The 21,447-nt window shown below is 37.6% G+C and overlaps 1 protein-coding gene across 1 annotated transcript in view; it reads left to right on the forward strand.

Moving 5' to 3' along the window:
* swt1 (SWT1 RNA endoribonuclease homolog) overlaps positions 1–16,904 on the forward strand; it is a 73,908-nt gene extending 57,004 nt beyond the window's left edge. Inside the window, exon 18 of the mRNA XM_028811370.2 lies at positions 16,141–16,904. Coding sequence (XP_028667203.1) covers positions 16,141–16,246 — 106 coding nt within the window. The 3' untranslated portion in view covers positions 16,247–16,904. The remainder of the gene's footprint in view (positions 1–16,140) is intronic.
* The last annotated feature ends 4,543 nt before the right edge of the window (positions 16,905–21,447 follow it).

Genomic DNA, 21,447 nt, shown 5'->3' on the forward strand with positions numbered 1-21,447 from the left:
GAGCTGTTAGGCAGTAACACTAACCACTAAAGCATGAGACTTGCTGTATCAAAATTACAGTGCAAGTCGAGTAAAGGTGCCATCAATGTAAAGTATTGATATGAAGTATATAATGTGGTACATTAATAACTTAATGTATATAATACCAACCCAGTATTGGAAGATAAAGTACACTAATGATTGATTATTGAAGTCCAACATCACTCAGTGTTTAACTGTGGGAAAAAAGAGACAATAAACAAATTAATTTGTTCTCCTCTCCTTTTGCTGCAGCAAGAAAATGTTTTTTTCAGAGTAAGTGTTAGCTTGTTTAATTTGTGTAGGTAGCTGTTAGTAAAGAGTATGGATTTTTATGTTTAAAATATGTTCTTTGTATTTTAAATATACAGTTAGGTCCAGACAACTTTTTTCTAATTTTGGTTCTGTACATTACCACAATGAATTTTAAATGACACAACTCAGATGCAGTTGAAGTGCAGACTTTCAGCTTTAATTCAGTGGGGTGAACAAAATGATTGCATAAAAATGTGAGGCAACTAAAGCATTTTTGAACACAATCCCTTCATTTCAGGGGCTCAAAAGTAATTGGACAATTGACTCAAAGGCTATTTCATGGACAGGTGTGTGCAAGTCCGTCGTTATGTCATTATCAATTAAGCAGATAAAAGGCCTGGAGTTGATTTGAAGTGTGGCGCTTGCATGTGGAAGATTTTGCTGTGAACAAACAACATGCGGTCAAAGGAGCTCTCCATGCAGGTGAAAGAAGCCATCCTTAAGCTGCAAAAACAGAAAAAACCCATCCGAGAAATTGCTACAATATTACGAGTGGCAAAGTCTACAGTTTGGTACATCCTGAGAAAGAAAGCAAGTACTGGTGAACTCAGCAACGCAAAAAGACCTGGACGTCCACGGAAGACAACAGTGGTGGATGATCGCAGAATCATTTCCATGGTGAAGAGAAACCCCTTCACAACAGCCAACCAAGTGAACAACACTCTCCAGGGGGTAGGCGTATCGATATCCAAGTCTACCATAAAGAGAAGACTGCATGAAAGTAAATACAGAGGGTGCAGTGCAAGGTGCAAGCCACTCATAAGCCTCAAGAATAGAAAGGCTAGATTGGACCTTGCTAAAGAACATCTAAAAAAGCCAGCACAGTTCTGGAAAAAACATTCTTTGGACAGATGAAACCAAGATCAACCTCTACCAGAATGATGGCAAGAAAAAAGTATGGAGAAGGCGTGGAACAGCTCATTATCCAAAGCATAATACATCATCTGTAAAACACGGTGGAGGCGGTGTGATGGCTTGGACGTACATGGCTGCCAGTGGCACTGGGACACTAGTGTTTATTGATGATGTGACACAGGACAGAAGCAACCGAATGAATTCTGAGGTGTTCAGAGACATACTGTCTGCTCAAATCCAGCTAAATGCAGTCAAATTGATTGGGCGGCGTTTCATGATACAGATGGACACTGACCCAAAACATACAGCCAAAGCAACCCAGGAGTTTACTAAAGCAAAGAAGTGGAAAATTCTTGAATGGCCAAGTCAGTCACCTGATCTTAACCCAATTGAACATGCATTTCACTTGTTGAAGACTAAACTTCAGACAGAAAGGCCCACAAACAAACAGCAACTGAAAGCTGCTGCAGTAAAGGCCTGGCAGAGCATTAAAAAGGAGGAAACCCAGCATCTGGTGATGTCCATGAGTTCAAGACTTCAGGCTGTCATTGTCAGCAAAGGGTTTCCAACCAAGTATTAGAAATGAACATTTTATTTCTAGTTATATAATTTGTCCAATTACTTTTTAGCCCCTGATATTAAGGGATTGTGTTAAAAAAATGCTTTAGTTGTCTCCCATTTTTATGCAATCGTTTTGTTCACCCCACTGAATTAAAGCTGAAAGTCTGCACTTCAACTGCATCTGAGTTGTTTCATTTAAAATTCATTGTGGTAATGTACAGAACTAAAATTAGAAAAAAGTTGTCTCTGTCCAAATATTTATGGACCTAACTGTATGTTCTAAGCATGTTTACAGCCAGATATTTGAGTTATTTGTTTCAACATGTTTCAGCGTGTGCTTTTAAAAAGCTTCTTAGTTTCTTGTGATGTAATATAGGAGAAAGTACTATATGTTCAATACAGAGACTCACATTTTAAGCATCACTAAATGTGATTTGACCTTTTCCAGTAGGATGTCTGTACCTGTATGTCTTTGACATACATTATATTTTATTTTGAGTTGTTTTTTTTCCTTTTTCCAGACACAAAGTCCATTTTTGAAAAAAAATTAAAAGATATGATTTTCATTAAGAAATCAATTTTCAAATTAAATGAATTTAAATAAAATTTTATGTTATCCATAAATAAAGGCTTTGCTATGTTTAGTTATTTGTTTGTTTTTAGGATAAATGTTACAAAAATTAAAGTAGTTCAGAGTTAAATATCTTCAGTTTCTCATTCAAATATATTTTCAAATTCTCAATTATTTTTGAACTGCAGAATACATATTTAAATCACTGCAAAGAAAATATGTTCCCATTCCAGTTTTATTCTCGTACATTTAACCAAAATTTATATTGTACTAGGGGGCTTTGCCCCCTGATCGCTTTGCTTGCCAACCCCCCTACCTGGCCTGCACTACACCCCAGCCACTTTGCGTCTCTGTCGCTCGTGTATGGGGATTTCACTTTCACCAAACAACAAGTATTTTAATTCTCATGGATACGCCTCTTCATTGGGAAGAAACACTACTGTTCCCTGATGGCAACATGATTTAGACGATCTACAAGTCTCTGACTTAAAGTTGAAATCCGAACAATATATTCAGTCTCTTTTTGCTGTTCCGTTGTTTCACAGAGTAATAATTTCCATTTCTTTGTGCTAATGCGATCTTTACTGTAATTTTGTTGAAACATTCTTTATCTCTAACCAGCTCTGCATATGTATTGTGACAATGTTTTTTGAATTCTTTACAATGTTCTACTTTGTCATCTACTCTTTGTCTTTTATTTCCGGCCCCAGGCGTGCTTAAATCTTTGGGCACAAAGTCTCGTCTCGCAGGACATGAAAGTATCTCTCTGAAAAAGTCACGTCTCATCCCAGGATTTTTTTATTATAATAGAGAGATATAGTTCTAATAAGGAAAATATAATGGGAGTTTTGTTATTAATAAATATGGACTATGCGTATTCCAACACCATGATCAGTATATTAAGTGCGTGACCCTTTGGACCCAATTTTTGTATGTTTCTTATTTGTATGCTTTTATATTTAATAACTCACAGTCTATATACATAAGACATTTTTTTATTTTTGCATGGGAATGGATGGGGCCATCCTATGGCATAGTTAATTGATTTGTAAAGCTGCCGAAATCATGTGGGGCAACAGAATGGTGACATATGGCATACAGTAGGCTATCTAGAACTGCACGTCCATTTTGATGTTGTAGTGTAGAGAGGGCCTACTTCTTCTCATAGCTTTTGCACCATGGTGAAATGATTACAAAAAAAACATAGAGATAAGTAAATAAATTATTTTAGCCAATCTTGTTTCTCACCCACATCTCAAAAATGTGCCTAGTACGAAAATACAATTGTGTATAAGTTGTTACTGAAAGGGAGACTGCAATTATATAGTGTCAGGCTTTAGTTTTAATTTTGTTAATATATGCATTTTTGTCTTCACATGCAGTGTATCCCCAACAGCATTTAGTGTGTAAACCTGGTATGTATGCAAACATGTGTAACACTATGTCAAACACTGAGAGATTTTCTAATGAGCCAAGTGTGGTATTCATGAAGGGGAACGATGTGCTAAACTTTTTTTCAGTCGTTCCTTGTAAAGTGAACTTAGAACTGTTAAAGTGAATTTAATTTTCATGGTGAATGCAAATCTTTGATTTGTCTACTCTATGATGTGTACAGCTATGAAAATGTCATAGTTTAAACTGAACAAATTGACTCCTTGTGTTATATAAAGTTAAATGGTTTGGCCCAATCGCCATTTTAAATCTGTTAATTTCCTGTGCTTTTAGAAGTTGCATTGAGGTGAGAACTTGAAACCAAAATTCTACAACTTTCTAATAACTGTCTTCAGTCTCTATTGCATACTTTTTAAAATTTAAATTAGTGCATCAAGTATTCTCAGTAAGAGTTATATTAATTAGATTAGATATTGTGGCACCCGGCTCATGCCTCCTCCAGACCACAAGGGGGCGACCGCCCTGGTTGTATTGGGGGCCACGGGTACAGGGCTTAGAAAATCAACCCTGTAGGGGCCCGTGGTCACCGCCAGGGGGCGTCTGCGTGCCTGATGGACCCTGGACCCCAGCACTTCCGCCACACCAGGAAGTGCTGGGGGGAAGAAGAGAGGGAACACCCAGAGTGCTTCCGGGGAGACAGTCGGCACTTCCGCCACACTGGGGCATGTCGGGTGGAAGATTGCCGGTGCACACCTGGAGCACATCTCGGTATGGATAAAAGGGGCCGCCTCCCTTCATTCAAGGCTGGAGTTGGGTAGAAGAGGACAAGGTCTGAGAGAAGAGAGAAGGAGGCGGTCTGAAGGCATACTGTGGCTTTGGCCTGGACTGTTGGGGTGATTGGTGCTGTGGCACTGTGTTTGTGCACTTATAGACATTGTAAATAGTGTAAATAAACGTGTGTTGGGACTTAAAATGGTGTCCGTCTATCTGTGTCCGGGCTGCTTCTCACAATATACAGTACTTTATTAATCTCATGGGGAAATCTATACTAATTAATAAAAGGCAAAGCCCTCACTGACTGACTGACTGACTGACTGACTCATCACTAATTCTGCAACTTCCCGTGTAGGTGGAAGGCTGAAATTTGGCAGGCTGATTCCTTACAGCTTACTTACAAAAGTTAGGCAGGTTTCATTTCGAAATTCAACACGTAATGGTCATAACTGGAACCTCTTTTTTTCACAATATACTGTAATGGACGGCAGCTCGATGGCCGTGGGAGGAGGAGTTGAGTGTCATGTCATCACGCCTCCCACGTAATCACGTGAAAAGACTGTGAACGCAGTAGGGAGAAATGAAGGATGAGCCGCAAACAGCGAAGAACAAAAAATTCATTAAACAATTGAGAAGGGAGCGAAACAATAAGAAGCGAGCGAGTGAAGCATACAAGCATCTTCATAAGGGAAAAAAGCACGGTGTAAAACCTAAGTTTAAATTAAGTTTATAGAAACGCTCCCGCTGCGGATTGCAATAACATATTCGCGAGATAAAAGTTTAATGAGAAGACACGAGGTATAAACGAACCACACGCCGTAGCGCAACGTTAGGGGCTTCACCTCTGGCGCTGACGTTCGAGATTCGATTCCCGAGAGCGGGTGCAGTGAGTGTGTACGCCTGATTAGTCCAGAATTAGGGAGAAACACGTGTAGCATACTCTTTGCATTATTTGAAAGTAAACTATTAAAACCATTCTATGATCTGCTTCTCGCAACTGAAAGACGGCACATGGCGGATGTTAGCCGACTTGCTGACCGCAACGTTAGGGGCTTCAACTCTGGCGCCGCAAACAGCGAAGAACAAAAAATTCATTAAACAATTGAGAAGGGAGCGAAACAATAAGAAGCGAGCGAGTGAACCATACAAGCATCTTCATAAGGGAAACAAAGCACGGTGTAAAACTTAAGTTTAAATTAAGTTTATAGAAACGCTCCCGCTGCGGATTGCAATAACATATTCGCGAGATAAAAGAATGCAGTAGGGAGAAATGAAGGAAGAGCCGCAAACCGCGAAGAACAAAAAATTCATTAAACAATTGAGAAGGGAGCGAAACAATAAGAAGCGAGCGAGTGAAGCATACAAGCATCTTCATAAGGGAAAAAAGCACGGTGTAAAACGTAAGTTTAAATTAAGTTTATAGAAACGCTTCTGGGAACAGAAAGAGGGCACGTGGCGGACGTAAGGCGACTTGCTGACAAACCACAAGCGTGACCTGGCAGGTAACCACCCATACAATCAGATTGTGATTCAGAAAACGAATGCCATGAATGTAATTACCACGATCTACATACTGTCAAATAAACGAAACACACACCGTAGCGCGACAGCTGTGAAAAGGGAGCTTCACAAAAAAACAGATCCATAACAAATTGTTATTGGTATATTTTCGATCCGTTTAAAAAGGTTATCTTTTCTTCTTAATAAAAAATTAAAAGCAGTACTTCGCCGCAACGAAGCGCGAAAATTTGGCTATATATATCTGCTTCTCGCAATTAAAAGAGGGCACGTAGCGGATGTTACAATCAGATTGTGATTCAGACTAGGAATGCAATGAATGTAATTACCCCGATCTACATACAAGGCGAAAGTCTTGCAACATTCAAAGATGATGGTTTGGGATAAGTACCCCATGGAACATAAAAGAGCTTATGAAGCCTTGAACCGAAAAAAGCAAGATCTCAGAGATCGTAAAAAAAAAAAAAAGGAGGTAATGTCGTTTTACTCTCTGTAGATTTTAGTCAAACGTTACCAGTTATTCCACGAGGGAGACCAGCAGATGAACTCAACGCGTGTTTAAAATCCATGCTTCTCCCACGGTTGGTTATATGTCGCGTATTCTCGGGTAGGTACACCAAAAAATGTATACATTTAAGCATGTAATGGGCAAAGAAAAAATGAGGTATACCCGAAGGCACTGCAGTAGTACTCAATGTAACTTTACTTCTTAAATGTTAATGTTTACTGTTTAATAATTTATACGCTTCTTATATGTTGTTCAAATTCTTTTATCAAAATACCAGTGACAGCGCAATGCACGATAACATGGAGTGAATACACCATACGCATCCGCCCACGGCCGCCCTGGTGTGTGCAGATAGGAGTTGATTCTACAATAAAATAAAATAAAAATAAAAAGAGTAATACAATCATCACCCATAAAGCGGATAGCAGACGTGACATACTATATGTGTACCAGATTTCAAGTCAATAGGTGAAACGGTTTGCGTGCTACAGGTGATTTAAAATCCTGGACAGACAAACGAATAGCCACGGTAGCAAATTATAGAAAAAGATTTTACTGTTTAATAATTTATATTTATATGAAATGTGCTTCTTATATATTACTTCATATTCTCATATGATAATGATGTTAATGTTGTTTATATTGATTTCTATGTTACTGTAAGTGCATGTATGTGTGTATATGTATGTATGTATGTGTATATATATAAAATATATGTGTATATGTATATATAATATATGTATATATATATATGATATATCTGTATGTGTGTGTGTGTGTGTATATATATATATCCATCCATCCATCCATTTTCCAACCCGCTGAATCCGAACACAGGGTCACGGGGGTCTGCTGGAGCCAATCCCAGCCAACACAGGGCACAAGGCAGGGAACCAATCCTGGGCAGGGTGCCAACCCACCGCAGGACACACACAAACACACCACACACCAAGCACACACTAGGGCCAATTTAGAATCACCAATCCACCTAACCTGCATGTCTTTGGACTGTGGGAGGAAACCGGAGCGCCCGGAGGAAACCCACGCAGACACGGGGAGAACATGCAAACTCCACGCAGGGAGGACCCGGGAAGCGAACCCGGGTCCCCAGATCTCCCAACTGCGAGGCAGCAGCGCTACCCACTGCGCCACCGTGCCGCCCGTATATATATATATATATATATATATATATACACACACACACACACACACACATATATATATATGTGTGTGTGTGTGTGTGTGTGTGTATATATATATATATATATATATATATATATATATATATATAATATGTGTATATGTGTGTATGTATATATATATATATATATATATATATATATATATATAAAATATATGTGTATATGTGTGTGTATATATATATATATATATATATATATATATATATATATATATATATAAAATATATGTGTATATGTATATGTATATATATATATATATATGACAGCAACACTCATAACAATGACAACACAATTACATTGACAATCATGTTACGTTATTTTTAAAATGTTTCCTTTACTTTTTCATAACCTCTTTAACACACTACTTCTCCGCTGCGAAGCGCGGGTATTTTGCTAGTTCAGATATATATTGTACAAGCCATCCCCCGCCCCTTGCCCACGTATCAGTGAAACAGGACAGTGAGGAGGGACCCGCCCAGCTCTCTACTCCTGACCACACTCCTCCTCCCCTTGGTCCTCTCGGATATGTCTCAGATTAGTGCGAATATATCTCTCCTGCAAGCAAACTATGATTCTTAGCGCAATGAGAGAAGTCGCAAAATCAACCGAAATGTTCAAGCAAATTATAGAGGAAAAAAAAAATCTAAATCCGTTAAGTAGTTCTCTCGTTCGCTAACTAAGCGGAGTTAAGGTTACGCCCCGAGGCAGACACGCGAGTGAGGAGGGCCCCGCCCCCCTCTCCGCAGCCCGATGAGTCTCGGATTCGCGCTAATAAATTGATACCGCAAGCGAACTATGATACTTAACCTGACGAGAAAGTCACAAAAACAACAAAATGTTCAGGCAAATTATAGAAAAAACACTATCTAAATCCGTTAAGTAGTTCTCTCATGAAAAGCAGACAGACATACAAACGGGTCTAAAAAACTATAAGAGATTTCGCACTTGGACCATGAAATTTTTTAAACCGTTTCTTAGCAAACACCTATTGGCCAAGGGTTACCTACATTCCAAATTTCAAATCCCAAGTCCTCATGGTTTGGGAGATTTTGTGGTGAGTGAGTCAGTGGTATTTGGCTTATATATATACAGTATTGATTTACTGTATATTAAGTACAAGAACTTAGATATTTGTGCAAGACAAAATGATGAATGTGAGGCATAGCAACTGAATAAGGCATAACAATAACATGTTTGTTATTTGGTAATAAACTATAATTCATTTTCAATATACAGTACACTTATGATTTTTTTATGAAATTAGAAAAAAATGAGTTACCGATAAAGGTCATATCATTCAAAATGTACTCCAATATTTTTCTTCTTATTAATACTACCTGACATCTAATGATGCTGATTAAGATGAAAACAAATAAAGCAGTGTTATTGAAAAAAATAATATTTAGCTAGGCTTGAATTTTTTTCAGTTTTTCAATGAAAATGTTCTAATTTACTTTGTGAAACTGTTATATAAGTTTCAAAATCCCTGATTAGATTTTCTAAATTGTTATTGTGTGTGAAGTTTGCATGCACTTTCCAGGTCTATGTGGGTTTTTTATTCTGAGTTCTCTTCTTTCCTCCCACATCCAAAAGATGCATACATAACATTACCAAACAATTCTAAATTGGTTTGATATGTGCAAGTAGTGTGTGGTTATTTACATTTCCCTACAACTCAGAAATGGAAAAATTGCAGTTTAGTGAAGTTGGTGGAACTTGGATATTACTTTATGTCAAATAGGATGTAAAATAATTGAGAAGAAAATTCATATGGTTATCAATTTTCTTGTACAGCCATTATCAGGAACTGCGTATTTAACCAAGTGATTACTCACTTTGAATCTAGTAGTTTCTTATAAAAATATGACACTAGAACACCCTTGTTTAATATTTTTTGTACAACATTATTTATCCTTCAGTCGGACAGAATAGATGTTTTGTTTTCATATTAAAAATGTTTTTGCCTTTAACATGATTCATTATCTGTAAAGTCCAGGGTTTTTAATTTGAAAATAAAGGCTGAAGTTGAGAGATATAGGAGGAGTAATTTAAATGTGACGCCTCAGTTATCTAATTTGCTACCCTTATTGTGTGTCATACAAAAAAAAAACATGCAGAAAAATAATGTTGCCTTTTGTCCTCAAGTTTTGTGATTATGTTTTCATTACACACATTATTTTATAGTAGCACAGTTCTTGGATTTCACTCTCCTGTATAAACTGTAAAATGCAAATTAGTTAGGCCTACTCCCTCTTCAATCCTAATAAATCCTCATAATTTATAATTTGGCTAGAACTTCCATGGGTTTACAAGAATAATTTAAATTTCAATGCCAGAATATAAAAATATTACTTCTCCTGTAGAGAGTAATTGTTTTGATTGGTGTATTTTCATACTCTGTTAGTTTTTATGTAAGAAATAATCTTTTTTTAAATTATCATCATTGAAAATCAGAAGAGTAGTTTTTGATAATGCTTCCAAGAAGGTTTCATATTTGGATGCAAAATTAACAATTTCTGTGTTAAATAAAACCTTCTTCTAGACTTGAAATGGTTGACAAGTGAAGATGTGCAAATAGAAGTTATATATGATGGTTGGAAAGCAGAAATCAGTCATGGAGATGACACAAGTCCATCAAAAGATACCTAAATATATTCACTCACACACACTATTTTCGGAACAGACCAATATAGGTTTGTTAAGATGAGCATGTATGCGGACAAAGCTCTAAGAATCATGCAATTATCCTAGCAGTTTTATGCATTTTAATACATTGTTTACATTTTCTAAATTTTTATAATGGGTTAATAAAAATAGGATTTTAATAACAAAAAGTCTTTTCATCCATTTTCTGCACCCAGTCTATGTATGTACTGTATGTCCCTGATAGGGTCATCAGTCAGTCTCGGAGGCACACTTAACTACGCACTCACATCCACCCAATATCACTTTAGCAGGAAGCCAGGCTCTATAAAGGCCATGGCTAGTGGTGAATGAGGAAGTATATTAAAAGCTTGGATGCTTTCTGTCAATCCCCATTGCAGCTGCTATGGATGAATGTGATATTCACTACTTGTGCAGCACAGTACTATCAGTTCTTTAAGTGCTCTTGGATACTTTTGACAGAAAGTGAGGATCACTAATTTTAACTCCAGCAGTGTTGTAAAATCCATGCTCTACATAAAGAAATAATGTGGTGTTTAGGATATTTGGAATTATGCTACTCATGACAGCCTTAGAAATGCCATATCTATGTTTTTGATATGTTATTGAAAAGTCCCTGCGGTCAAGAAACCCAGGGAGGACAGCTTTAATACATGTATATGGATAATAAGAAATATCACCATATTTTGTTTTGCGGAGTTCTGAAAACTTGCCACCAGTCTCTCTGAACACCCAATATCTACTTATCAGCTGTTCCTTTATATTTATGAATAGATATGTGTAAGCTGGTACTTGAAACACTAAAGATACGTAGATAATGTGCATAGACTTTCCTGGAGGCTCCATTTGCTTTTTTCACATAGTAATTGTGTTTGTTTTGCATTGCCCTTTGTTATGGTGTTTGCTTTTAAAAATGGTCATATATATATATATATATATATATATATATATATATATATATATATATATATACACACACTCTGATTTCTTCTTCTGCCAGTCAGTGATGCATTTTTATTTTTATTGTAAATTTTTTTTTATGCACTTATTTCTCAGTATAGCTTATATTCACTTGAAATTCAACATGTTTGGAAAATAATCATGTTGTAGGGCAGGCTTTGACTACCAGTTTATTTATTAGATAATTCAGTAATTTAAGCTTCCCATAGGCACTATTAAAACATTCCATAAATCAGTTAACTAAACTTGAGTCTAAATGCAGACTTCCATCTGCTGATTTTATGGTTGAGTCATCAGGTTAAAAATATAGCCTTAGTTTATTTGAGAATGTCTAATTTGAGCTTGATTTCCCTTTTAGTTCTCTAAGTGGTTTTTTTTTGGGGGGGCGCAAAGGTAAACAATTATGATTCCAGCAGAATATCACTAAGGCTTGACAGTAAGCCTTGCATGGGCAAGGTGGGTTTACTTTATGGTTCCATTTCATAGCCAAGCTTGCTTATATGTTCTTGAGTCATGGATGACCTCAAGTATGTCTTGATGAGTTTAAGTTTTGAAACACTGGTTGCTGCAATCCAGAGGGCAACCCATAGATTTGGAGTTCAATAGTATTTAACTACAATGGTATATACCAGTTGATTATTTCCTTTATAAATAAAGGCCTAGTTACTAGTAGTAGTGATAATACTAATGGCCCAAGGTATCACTGTGCTATTATTCTTTGTTACTTGATATAGCTATCAGTATCGTTTGTGACATGTGATACCACAACAAAAACAATAACCTTAATACATCTACTCCCACTGATAATAATAACAAATACTATTACTACTACAAATAAAGGTCATTATTCTATTTTATATTACTACTAGTACTACTATTACTATCTAAAATACTACTACTAATAATAATAATGATAAAATAAAAACTACTAATACTACTACTGAATGTGCTTAATAAACTTACTTAATGCAGAAAATACACAGACAAAATGAAGCTGAATATTTATATTTTTTTTAATATATTTGGACATGTAAAAATGAACACGTGGTTATATTACTTAAATACATAAATATATCAAAACTTCCTATTGTCCTCCAATGACAGCAGACAGCAACTGCCATCTGCACCCTACACGACCTTCCCCTAAAATAACATTTCACTTGTGGTCTCCAGCCCCCTCCACTTCTTGAAATGTTTGTCTCAGCTGATCAGCTGAGGAGAGAGCTGGAAAAACTCTGCATAAACAAGGCTCAGGGTCAAATGGAATCATCCCCAGGATGCTGAAACATTTGCCAGCCAGCTCTGCAGGATCCTACAGCACCTGTTTTCCCTTTCCCTGAATTTGCAGAAGGACACCTAGCTGTGGAAAACATTCTTTGTGGACCCAGTGCCAAGGAAAGGCATTCCAGTGATCCCAATGACTTCAGATCAGTTGCTCTTACTTAATACACCATGAAGACCTTTGAGAGTGTGGTCCTAAGATAGTTATGACCCCTGGTTTTAGAACATCTGGACCCTCTATGGTTTGCCAGTCAGATGCATATAGGTGTTAAGGATAATCTCTTCTACATGCTCCACTTAACCTATTCCCAATTGGACAAAGCCCGCACCACAGTCAGAATAATGTTCTTTGATTTTTCCTGGCCTTTAACACCATTCTCCCTCATTGTCAGGGGAAAAAAGCTCAAGGCTTTGAATCTTGATGCCCCCACAATCTCCTGGATCATGGACTACCTGACCAGCAGACAGCAGTTTGTGAGTCTGAGGGACTGTGTCAGAAATTCTGATGTGTAATACTAGAGCACCTCTGGGAACTCTTCTGTCTCCCTTCCTGTTTATCCTATATACAACAGACTTCCAGCACAATACCAGTGATTGCCATCTACAGAACTTTTCAGATGACTCCCCCATCATAGGCTGCATTAATAAAGAACAGAAGGTTGTGGAGGTTTGGCCAGTGCAGACTGTACTTCCTAAGTAGACTCAGGTCTTTTGATGCTGGAAATGTTCTATCATTCAACAGTAGCCAGTGTGGTCTTTTAGCCTGCAATCTCCAGGGGAAACAAATTGAGCTCAAAAGTAGCACAATGCCTGAGCAAACGTATCAGGAAAGCCTGCAAACCCTGGGCACACTGGAAGCTGTTGTGAAAAAGAGGATGGAGGCAAAATTGGATAGCATCATGAAAAATCATGATTCCTCCAGGAGGTGCTCACTTTTAGCGTCATGCTCATTTCACCACTGTGTACTAGGAAGAGTCTCTGGGAGTCCTTTCTGCCCACTGCTATCAGGCAATTCAATACTTCCTCCCAATGTACTCATTAAGTTCACAATAATAAACATTTATTTATCTTAATTTATGTTTTTTATTTATTGATTGGCTATATTATTTGTCCTGTGAGTCTGGATCCTTGTTTTTTTTGTATTCTGCTGCTGTATGCGTCTGAATTCCCCATGGGATTAATAAAGTTTATCTATTCTAATAAAACAATAATTGAAATAATAATTTAATTACCAATATAATTAACCATCAATTGACATTAATCTGACCTAATTGCTCTGTTTATATGTCAAAGTTACTTGCATAGTGCCTTTCCACAGTTCAGCCAATAACTAACTAGTAAGCAAGAGAGCCTGTGTGTTGGTGAAATTTAAAAAATTTCACTGCACTAGCTTATAGCAGTTGTTAAAATTCTCTCATTCATCTTATTAAACTGTTCTGGAGACACAGGGAAGACAGCTAGAAGGGGAATAGAAAACTCTGTATGCCTCAGATACTGATATCTTTTTTGTTGTGTATGGCCACTGGAAAGTTGGACAACAGGACATACCAAGGCAGTTTAACTGGAAATAGAAGATTCAAATTACCACCCAAAAAGGCAATGATGGGAAGGGTGTAGACTGCACCATCTGGTTAACTGTTTTCGGAAGATATAGCAGTGAGAGAAAAGAAGCCAAGAGCAGTTTGTCTGTTTTCTTTTGAAGACAAATAACTCAGTTGACAGTTTGGCTCAAGGTACCCTACTACAGGTCTGCCACAGAGTAACCTTATGTTAGAACATTGAGTATGTTATTAACAATCCATGAGCATCACAGAAATCTAGTTAAACATTTTACCATTCCTTTCAATCACAAGATTCCCCAACTCATCCCTACTCTGGTGTTTTAGTCATTCCCCATGTGTACATTAAAGTCTCCTTTTAGGACTACAGATTCATTTAATGGTACCCTTTAAGAGCATTGAATCCGGTACTTTGAATAGCTGTTTGGAGCATATGCACAAAAACAATCAACATTTACCTCTCTCCATCTTGAACCTGAGTTAAGCTGACCCTCTTGTTCATGTGTTTATTTTCAAATAACTTTGGAACATGTGCTACAGAGTGCGATGATGGAGTTTTGTTTTTTTCTTTGTGGGATGGAGACTCCAGTGTCAGTGACAAATCTCTAGGTATGGTTTGTTTATTGCACAGTGATGCAATAGAAGCCTAGAATAACTCTGCACGTTATAAACTGTGCTGTCTCTGTAGAGGTGATGCTGTGGTATAACAAATGGAGACACTAGGACATTTCTGAGTTACTCAAGTACAGGCTTTTCCATCGTATTGCAAATGTACAAAATATACGTCAATTCACAAACTATCACCTGTGTGGTGGTTGTGCTGAGTTTATTTGTTTTTCACAGATATAACTTAGGTATATTTAGCTAATAAAATGCTTTTATGTTTGAAATGTTTACTCTTGATGTGTTTTTTGTTTCAAAATGTGGAAAGTCAGAGTAAGCCATGACATTTCTAATAAACCTATTCCACTGTTACTACAGTAGAAGAAAGGTACCAGGTCAATAAAATATGAATAAGTGATGATAACATAAATTCTAGGTTTCTTAATTATGTTAATCATAAGTCTCTTAATTGAAATGCTTCCAGATAGTACAAGTCAGTTTGCATCTTTGTTAAATCATTCATGTATTCTCAAGCTGCATGGTGTAGTGAAGATGATAGCTTTAATTAGAGGGGTTACAAAATGTAAATTAAATGACTGAGTGCACTTGAACTGGCAAAAATGATCTGCTGGGCTTGTAAAAACTTGCAGGCATGTTATTATTTTCTTTTAAGAGACCTACTTACAGATGAATTAGAAACGGCACTTCAAGAATGCTTTCCAATTGTTTCTAGCTAAACACCCATTTCATGTAAAACCTGATCTCTACTAGGTGACTGAAAACAAACATTCTGGTGCTTTACGGTGAGTGCCTGTTGCTATGGCTACACAACAGCACAGGCATCAAAGGTTCATGTGGTTTCTTTCTTACATTATATAATCTGTATAGAAAAAGGGAAAAAAAGCACACAAAGTGATCTTGTAAAAATTCACAATTCACACTTCAGAGGCTGTTTGAATAACCTAAAAGAGCCTGTTGACAGGGAAAACATAAACGCCATTTTATTTTTAAAAAAAATTACTTTTTGAAGCCACTATTGCCACATAAAACATCTGGAGTCAATGACAATGAAAAATTCTCACTATCAGCATCCAGCAGTTTCATTTCTATAGTCAAGAAGGACATTTTATTTTTATTGTAGGCCACATGCATTTCCTTTAGTTTCTATCATGACTGGCAAATTGCAACTTATTCATTTGTGCCGCGCTTACTTTAAAAAGATGCGATATGGCAGTTTTATTTCCAGAGGAGTTCTTGTGCTCTGGTAGGATGGAAGCTTAGTGTTGTCTTAAAAGACTTGGCATTCAGTTTATGTTCATGTGGCAGTAGTTATGTAATATTTTTTCTTTTTTTTTCCAGAATGAAGCTGGAAGTGGGGAAAAATCAGTTAGCAGAGCTGAGCTATAATCTGGAACGATGCAACACAGCAATCTGTACAGAAGCCAGGAACATGGGCTGGATATAAGCCTAACTGAAATGTATCATTTGAGAAGGTTTAAAGGTCTTCCACTTTGTGAAGCGCAGTTTATACACAATAGTGTATTTGCTGACGTTATGAAATTTTAACACAGAGTTGCTTTTAAACTACTTTTTTACAGTTTTTTATGTAGATATAAAATAGGGGGAGGGGAAGAACACTCAGAATCTTTAAGATCTAAGGCATGTGTTTTTGAAACAGCATCTAATTCCAGTTTAATTTTCATTCCAGTTTTATTTGCGGTTCATTTATTCAGTACAACACTATACTTTATTATTAGTAATTATTTGGTGTACAGCAAAATTGACTTTGCTTTTTTATACTCATATTTTGCAAAAAATGTCTTGTAAAACTATAATAAATATCAAAGCCTTTTAAATATTCTGAGTCTGAAGAAACCTGTACAAAAGCAGGTTAAGTAACAAATGTTTGTCATTAGCTTATACAGTATAGAAAGCAAAAATTCATCTAAAGTGTATTCAGATAGTCTTTTATGGCCAAAGTACAGATGGAAAATCTAAATATTTGCTTTTTCCCAAGTGAAATTATAATGGTTTCACAAAGGTGCTTTTACCTCTTTTCCTCCCAATTACAGTGTTTTTACAGTGTAAATAGGTTTCTTTAAATAAATCTTATAATGACAGGAGCAGATGGTTTCATAATGAAATCACATTCAACATGATATGTGATGTAAAATTGATTATCCCTACCATCATTATCATTGGCATGCTCAATATTGTGCAGTAAGTTGATCTTGGATATAAATGAAGGCTAAAGTTTCTGCTTGGAGATCTACATGTGAGCAGAAGCTACACAGTACTTGGACCCTGATTTTCTCCCAGCTGATACACCTTTTAGTCACTTGTGAGTGTGGCTGGCATCTCATCTTTAAATGCTTTCTATCTCTTAGCACTCCCTACAGTTTCAGTTTTATATAAGTTTTTCAAGGATTATAACTTTTGACGTTTTTACTTTCCTAGTTCTTTATTCAAAATGATAACCAAAAGTGGGTGAAACAATGATGGAACATTTATAACTTCTCTAAACTTGACCTAATGCTTACTCTAGACCTTCTTCCCAGGTTCCAAAAACTTGGATCTGCATTGCCCCTTGTGTTACTGAGTGTGTGGGTTTTCCCAGCAATTATGCTAAGGCTTGTTAATGCTTCCTGCTGTTGCCCTAGATGGATTCTGGTACCCTTTGATCCTGAATTGGATATTTAGATGTAATGTATAAGGACAAGGTCAGAAGTGAAAATGGAGTAGAGTAGGGGGCTCAACACAAAGCCCTGTGAAACAAAAGAGTGTAGGGACAAAGTGTAGCTGTCTTACTTAACTGACCATGTTCAGATGGTGTGGAAGTCCAGTATCCATTTAAAGAGGGTGATGTTTAAAGCCAAACTCGCTGAGCTATGTTTGCAACTTGGAGATGATCGATAGTATTAAATGCCATACTAAAGTCAATGAACAAAATCCTCACATACTATAGGTGTCACTGTTGTCCAGGTTGATCAGGACTCTGTTAAGTGCCATAAAATAGTTTGTTTAGTTGGATAATATGCAAACGGATAGGCTTTCATTGTGAGTGGTATTTATGCTTTAAAATGAATGAAGACTTAACATCTTAATGCAATTTATAGTGATGGAGGTGAAAAAAACTGGGTGGAGGTCATTAAAGATCACTCCAGGGATTGCTTAGTCACCAGTAGAATGATTGTCATCTTGAGTGTAGTTAGAACAACAGCGTGGCCTGAGGACAGATTGAAAATGCCAGTGTAGACATCTGCCTACTGCTCCACCCAAGTTCAGAGCACAGGACCAGGGACACCATCAGGGCCATCTGCGTTATGCACATTCACCCTTCTCAGTGCAGTACATGCATCAGTGGTGGAAAATGGAAAATGTTTTGGGGGGGGGTCGGGGGGGTGTGGTCCAGTTTTAATGGGTATTGACTTATTGGCCCGTTTAGAATGAGCATATAAGCTGTTATGTTCGTTGGGAAGGAACACATAGCTGGTAGGGGAGGGCAGTGTTGTTGAATGTGTAGTCTGTAATATCCTTGATGACCTGCCACATGTGTTGAGGGTTAGAATTGTTGTGGCAGATGTACTCCAATCTGTATGTAGGAAATGATCCTGCAGTATCGAAACTGGACCTACAGACCATAATTTAGGTATCCTCACTGTTGGTTTTAAACATTTAGTGTAAGTACTTAGCTTTGTAAGCCTCAACAATATTGGTATAACTGTGGTCTTAAATAATGTCTCCTCTAGGAGGACAGGAATCATTCTAGTGAAATATAGTCTTGACTTTTCTCCATCACCACCTTGACTACTAAGTGGCTTTCTTTTGCTCAGTGTATTGGGTTTTGTCTTAGGCTTTGTTTTTATTCAGTGTGTGTTCTATGGAAGTACAGCAAGGCATTGTTAAACCTTCTTAATGGAAGTGAAGGCCGCAAGTGGACCTTTCCTGGCAGCATAAGATGAAATTTGGGAACTAGTTCTAAACCTAAACAGGTCACCAGTCCATCTCTGACGTTTTATGATACAGTGTATCACAGAAAAACGTTAATGTAAATGTTTGAAACCTTTTGTCCATTGAGAGAAGGCTATTAAAACTGGAAGAGCAGGTTGGCCTGTGCCTCTTTAAGTTGCAGTGCATAGCTATGAGAGATGAAACTAAGAGTGAACAGATGGCTATGCTGCACCTCCTGCGTCTGAGTGAAATGGACAGAAAAATCTTCTCTCGAGCCACTCATCATGGTGCATTCTCAGACACTTTGGTTACAGTATATTTGTTAAAATGTTTCCATCACATGATATGATGTGGTTTCTCTAATGTTTTATATGCTTGCTTGTTCAAAGACTTTTTTTTTCTTATTTTATACACTCCTTATTAAAAATCAAGCAATGGCCACGGTTCTAAAAACAATTGTTGATGAAAACTATGTTTCAGATTATCGTGGTGATTGCTGTGATTAGTTTATAGTAAAACAAGCCTTCAGACACTTTGGCAAGAGAAAGGCTTTTTTTTTTTATCATCATATGAGAGAGCAGCAAGGGAATGCAGTGTATGGCTTGGCGTTGTCAGCCCAGAAATGCACTCATGCAGGTTAGCTGCATCACAGACTTCCAGTACAGCACAGTTACACAGGGAGATGTGTTTATTATTCTTTCTTGGTTGTTATTTTTATTTCATTCAGCCAGCCATGCATTTACTCAGTCTTCTTTTTGAATGCACAGTTATGAACAGTGAAGGCTATCTCAGCTGCCACCATGAACATGACACCTGTCCCATCGCAGGGCTCACTCACACTCAAACTGAGCATCTTAAATTGTAAGGTGTAGGTAATTGTGTGTGTGTGTGTGTGTGTTTTATTATTAAATACATTGTCAACTTCACATTATAAATGAGGCTACTTTTGCTTTCTTTCTGTGGGTTGAAGTTCCCAGCTATTAGAGAAAGACATAAAACCAAGTTATTTAGTTTGAATAGACTTGATGAGCACAAGGCATAATCGCTTAAACACAATGAAACATAAATTGAACAGAGAATTAGCTGTTCTATGCTTATTTACATTTTTCAGTTGTGATAAAGCATGCTAAGGGTCCATGGCAGTGTGTGTGGCAGTGAGTTGAGGCTCAGATTTTGTGGGTGTGTGCGGTTGTGGAGTTAGGCAGCTGCAGGGTGTTTGTTGTGGAGTTGAGCTGTTTGCTTATTTAATTCCGCTGTTCCACATTGGCATTCCACGAGACACACCTAATTGGAATGCCACACCCACAGAGGTATAAAGGAGAGACTGTGGGAGAGTCTGGAAAGGAGGAAATTAATCAAGAAAGTAATGGGAGAAACAGAAGGTAGAGCAGAATTGGTTGGGAGTTAGTGTCAGTAAATGATGGTGTATCGGTCAAGGAAAACCCCATGGCGGAGAAGTCGAGGGTTGCTCCATGGGGAGACTGGATCACTCCTGCTGTGCCTTGGAGAGCACAAGCAGTTCTGGGGCTCCTAGGTATCCCATGGATGCCGAAATTGGCATAGGGAAGATGGAGCCAAGTTCAATGCTTGGTCTGGATTGGGGGCTGAGGAGGACCCTGTAAGGATCCAGTAGACACTATGATGTAGGAAAGACTGAGTTGGGTAATGCCTAGGGATTGTAGCCAGGACAAGAGTCGAAGGAACGCATGGACCAGGATCTTGGCACTGTTATGCATACCCAGGAGATGGGTGAGTGGAGAGAGATCAGAAAGAGAGAGCGCGCTAGACAGATGATTTTAAAAGGTCTATTCTTCCTATATTTACCTTTGATTTTATGGGATTATTTATTTATGTATTTATTTTGATTTTAAGTTCCTCACTCAGCACTGAATTTGTGGACTTTGTCTTTTAAGTTATTTATTTATGAAGCACTGCACTATTCTTCATTGTTTTGATCACTTTGTTTGAGAATGTAATGCACTTTTGCACCAACCGTCGTTGTTATGTGTGCCCCCATTCTCCCTAGTCCATCTCGGTTTGATGACCCAGGTTCTAGGGTGTATGCCAGCTGTGGGCAACCCATTCATCACATCAGTTTCCCCTAAACAAGGGTGGATCTTCTTGTCCATGATTTGTGTGATGTCCCTGATACATGGTTTTCTGTATTCTCTTTCTATGAATGTGTAACCAAACCATGTATAGCAAGAAATGATCTTCTGCATTCTATTTGTGGAGCTTTAGTTGAGGAAGTTCATAATTATAACTAAAGTTGTACTTTAATGGTTCAACATGAGAAAGCAATACAGACATTCACAGGCTAGCGACTAAAGAGTCTTCTACAATGATCTGATGAGCATGTCTATATCCGTCACCCAACTGTTGAATTTGCCAGGCTAAATTCTAGACAACTGGTGGTGTTTGGCAAAGATGTTTTTAGAATTTAAATTTATCTTAGCTTAGTTATCAATTTTGAGGCTGCAGTGCAGTATCAGATATTGTATGATGTGGCCTGAGTCTCAGTGAACTGCGCAGTCATGGTGGATTGTCGTTATGGCTTGTTATCTGTGGTTTGCCTTGGCTGGTAAGCTGTTGTGCCTTCTGTTTTGAGGCCTCCGTGCTAATGCATGACATATTCGTCTTCTGCTGTGGTCGGACCTTTGCACAGTTTGGGTTTGGGTTGCATGAAGAGCATTTTAGTAGCGGCCACTGTGTGTG

Source organism: Erpetoichthys calabaricus, chromosome 10 (genome assembly GCF_900747795.2).
Source record: "Erpetoichthys calabaricus chromosome 10, fErpCal1.3, whole genome shotgun sequence".
Classification (NCBI taxonomy): domain Eukaryota; kingdom Metazoa; phylum Chordata; class Cladistia; order Polypteriformes; family Polypteridae; genus Erpetoichthys; species Erpetoichthys calabaricus.